The 4551-nt window shown below is 42.4% G+C and overlaps 1 protein-coding gene across 1 annotated transcript; it reads left to right on the forward strand.

Moving 5' to 3' along the window:
• The first annotated feature begins 1931 nt into the window (after nucleotides 1–1931).
• Nucleotides 1932–3917, forward strand: LOC126883422 (uncharacterized). Its single transcript, XM_050648971.1, has one exon. It carries the CDS (start codon nucleotides 1932–1934, stop codon nucleotides 3915–3917), a length of 1986 nt encoding a protein of 661 aa, XP_050504928.1.
• Nucleotides 3918–4551: the final 634 nt, after the last annotated feature.

Below are 4551 nucleotides of genomic sequence, written 5' to 3' on the forward strand. Positions count from 1 at the left end.
GTTCAAATTGATTGCATTGAAGTATTGAACCAATTAACGCGTAATAATATATACAGAGTGAGGTTTATGTACGGAAACCCTCAATTATCTCGAAAACGGTTTGCACAATTATTATAAATTTTGGTGGGTAGGGGTTTTCTAAGCCGATATTATAGTGATAATTACATTGTTGTCAGATCTTCCGTTTTTCTAAAAATTTAATTAAATTTTTTACTTCAATTGGAATACCCTCTATATTTTTTGCGTTTTGAAGTCCTTAAAAATACTAGTTATTTTTCATGTTATATTCCCCATACCCAAACGCCATAATTTCGGGGTTATTGCTACATTTATTTAAAAAAAAAATTAAACAAATTATAAAAATCAATTTTTTCGGCGCGGGTAGACATTATTTTACGTTCTATGGACCATTGGGAACAAAAAAGTCCTTTTGTAATTTTTCTCTAAAGTTAATGGTTTTCGAGTTATAAACAATTTAAAACTGAAAAAAAAATCGAATAATGACGATTTCCAAGGTTCAAAAACACAAATCAAAGATATTATTTTTGTTACTACCCAGTATAAAAATTCAAGCTCAAGCCTTATTTTATCAGTTACAAATAAGTAATTTAAGCTTGTTTCATTCTAAAATATTGTATTTTAGTTGTTAATGCAGCCCGATCGCCCGTCCTCTCATATGCGCTTCACTAACAATTATTAAAAAGCAATGTTTTAGAATAAAACTGGCCAAAAAAGTTTATAGCGAGCGCCTAGAAGAAGGGCTTAGCTTGAATTTGGGTACTCAGCAGTTTCAAAAATAATATTTTTTATTTGTGTTTTTAAACCTTGAAAATCGTCAGTGCTCGATTTTTTTCAGTTTTAAATTGTTGCTCGAAATTGTTTTAAAATGAGCTCGAAAACCATTAACTTTAGAGAAAAATTACACAAAACCTTTTTTCTTCCCAATGATCCAAATAATGTAAAATAATGTCTACACGGGCCTACAAAATTGATTTTTGTAATTTGTTTAAATTTTTTTTTTAAATACATGTAGCAATAAATCCGAAACTATGGCATTTAGGTATAGGGAATATAACATAAAAATAATCAGTATTTCTTAGGGACTTCAAAACGCAAAAGACATACAGGGTGCTCCATTTGAAATAAGGTTATTAGATTTACAGAAAAACGGAAGATCTGACAACAATGTAATTATCACTGTAATATCGGCTGCATTAGAAAACCCCTACCCACCAAAACCTATAAAAATCGTGCAAGACGTTTCCGAGATAATTGAGGGTTTCTATACATAAAACTCACTCTGTATATTATAATTACTATAATAATATTATATTAATACGCATTAATTGGTTCAATATTTCAATGCAATCAATTTGAACTTTTTATGATAAAATTAGTGAATTAGTCAGTATTTCGAATGTATATTTTGAATTTAGGTATAAAAAATACTCCCCGTGTGGAGGCGGGCCTCTCAAGTAGAATACCTCCACAGCTTCTCCTGCTCATCGTAAAAGGCGACAAATTGGAGCAGCTGACCGCTGTCCTTCAACCCAGCTCCTAACCTGTCCCTGTGTGATAGTTATTACCCCCAACTATCATATTACACCCACCCCTACCATCAAACACGTCCTGATACCCAAACCTATACCCGAGGAGAAAACCTCCACGAATTTAAAAACCAGTGGAGAAAACCACTGAAAACAAACGGATATGCATAGGGATTGCGGCTATGCACCATCCTAGTATACCGCCACCCCAACCTCAAGGTGTAACACCATCGTGCCGAAGGGGTGCATGGCCCAGGGGTAACGTAGTGGGCTACAAGCGATGCCTAAGGGAGATGGCGAACCCGAGGGGAGAACAGCCTTGGCGGGGCAAGGGCGCACTGCCCCACTGGACAGATCAACACGACCCAACTCGTGGGAAGGAAGATGGGACAAAAAAAGAAAAACAAAAAAGGCGGAAGAGAGAGCAGCGGGGGCGAAAAAGAAAACAGAAGAGGCGGAGAAAAAGAAAGGGACGAGAATCAAGGGGAGAAAAGATGGAGAAGAGAAGTGGAAGAAAAGGAAGACCCCGGATCTAGAACCAGCGCAAACAGAAGCAAGGGAAAAGAAAGAGAAGGTAAGAGGGAAACAAGGGAAGTAAGAGAAGAACTGCAAACCAAGAGAGAAGAAGAAAGAAAGAGAATAGGAAGAGAAAAAGAGGGAGAAGAGAACAGACAGAAGGACGAAAAAAATAAAGCGAAGAGTCAAAGGAAAGAAAACGCCAGGGAAGAAGGGGAATCGAGCAGCTCTGACAGCAGTTCCGATGATGAATCGGAGGAAGAGGAGCAAACACCCAACTGTAATGCAAGAACAAAGTTGGAACGCCTCCAGGATAGTGTAGCGGCCCTTGAAAAACTCATGGTTGAGGTGCCAAATACAAGGGTTGCCATAAAGCAGGAGGTCGACAACCTGAGAAACCGGTTGTTCGATTATACCGAGGAACTGGAGGAAAGCAAGAAGAAAGAGGAGGTTCCAAGGAAGTCTGTTTGCACGACATCCAGAGGTGTGCAGACGAACATGGAGTCCTTGAAAGTCAAGAAAATGGCGACAATGGGTGTTCAAGTGGACCTAGAGAACCCAGAAGCCATTAAAAGGAGGGTGGACGCCATCACGGAAAAAATGGCAATATGCGAGTACGAGGAAATAACAGAGTTCTTAAATGAGGACTGGCCGGAGGAAGTCTTCCAAAGAACTGAAGTGAAAGAGGGGGACATCTCTGATATAGCAGCAGACGTGGCAGTATTTGTTACCAACAACGACGAGGACAAAAAAGCCATGGAAACGGTGAAAGGTATGTTTCCTGACCTACCAGGTGTTCCAGCGGAGGTAGATGAGGATGGAGGCCTGGGAACTGTGAGAGTCACGATGTCTGCTCATGTAGATGGAACGTGGATTGACAAGGAGAAATATGGATTCAAACTTCTCCCAAACAAGAAGGAAGAACTCGAGTCGGTGAAGTTCCTCAAGACATGCAGGAAACTGGTACAGAAGATGGAAGAGCTAGGAAGAGAAAGAGTGGGAATCCACACGCCAACATCACTAGGAGTTGAGACATCGAGGAGAATCCTGGAGTGGGCAGCAAGAGGAAGGGGTGTGACGATCACGCTCCTAGGCAAAAAATCCAGAAGAGGGTGGGCAAACATTAACACCAAACCCAGAGAACAATGTGGAGTAGTACTTATCAGCAAAAACAAGGAAAAATCATTTGCGGACCTTATGACAGAAGTGAAAAGTAACCTCACAGGAAGAAAATCCATCGACATAAAAAGGATCAGACAGACCAGAAATCAAGGAATATCACTGGAACTGGGAGGAGGAAGGGAAATGGCGGAGGAAGTGAAGAAACTCCTCTCTGGTAGCACATGTGTGTCGAGAGCAGTGGCAAAAGGGGGTGTCGTAAAGAGAAGAATCTTGATGCAAGAAATCCCACCCAACACAACGGAGGATGTGATCCAAAAGGCCATAGAGGAAGCAGCAGGTAAAGAGCGGGCATGTGACATAGTAAAAACCTGGACCGAGACACGGGGTGGAGAAAGAGGGATGATGAGTGCAGTGATGGATGTCGACGAAGACGCGGCCGAAAAGATCCTAAGAATGAGAAGAATTAGGGTAGAGTATACCTCCTGTCGGGTCATAGAAGCAAGGACAGAAATACCAAGATGCTTGAGATGCCTAGCCTTTGGACACAAGCAATGGAACTGTAAAGGGCAGAACAGAAGAGGATGTTGCTTCCGATGCGGCAAAGAGGGCCACATAGCGTCGGAATGCAAGACAGAAACAATCACATGTCTCAACTGCGATGTGACCGGGCATGTGGCGAATTCAAGAAGATGTCCAAAGTTCAACCGACTGGTTGAAAGTAGGGACCACTAAGGACTAGTCCCAGGAAGAGCGCGCGAGTGGAAACAGTATGAAAGAGAGCGTGAAAGAAGTCCGAGTCTAGGAAATTGCGAACACAGGAAATAAGATCCGAGAGCTGAGAGTACTACAAACGAACGTGGGAACGGCGAGATTAGCACATGATCTCGCCGAGGCTGCCGCCGTAGAAAAGAATATCGACGTGCTGGTGACGGCGGAGCCAAACCCAACAGCGGCTAAGAAAAGAGGATGGTTTGTGGATACGACTGGAAGGGCCGCTGTACGAATCTACAATAGAAAGCTGCGAGTGTATGAAATTAAACCGAAAGAAGGATACGTGATCGTGGGGATGGAGAAGATGCAGCTGGTCTGCTGTTATGTTTCTCCAAACATAACAGTGGCTGAGTATGAGAGGAAGATGGACGAGATCATGCAGGAAGTGGGGAACACAGGAGGAGAATGCGTAGTGCTGGGAGACTTTAATGCAAAAGCAGCGGAGTGGGGATCTCCTATCACCGACACTCGTGGCAGGATACTGACCGACTGGGTGAGTACTCTGGATTTAGTAGTACTGAACACGGGTCTGGCGCCTACGTTTGTTAGGAGAGGTACAGGTACGTACATCGACGTGACTATGGCGACACAGGAA

The sequence above is a fragment of the Diabrotica virgifera genome, chromosome 4, assembly GCF_917563875.1.
Source record: "Diabrotica virgifera virgifera chromosome 4, PGI_DIABVI_V3a".
In the NCBI taxonomy this organism is placed as follows: domain Eukaryota; kingdom Metazoa; phylum Arthropoda; class Insecta; order Coleoptera; family Chrysomelidae; genus Diabrotica; species Diabrotica virgifera.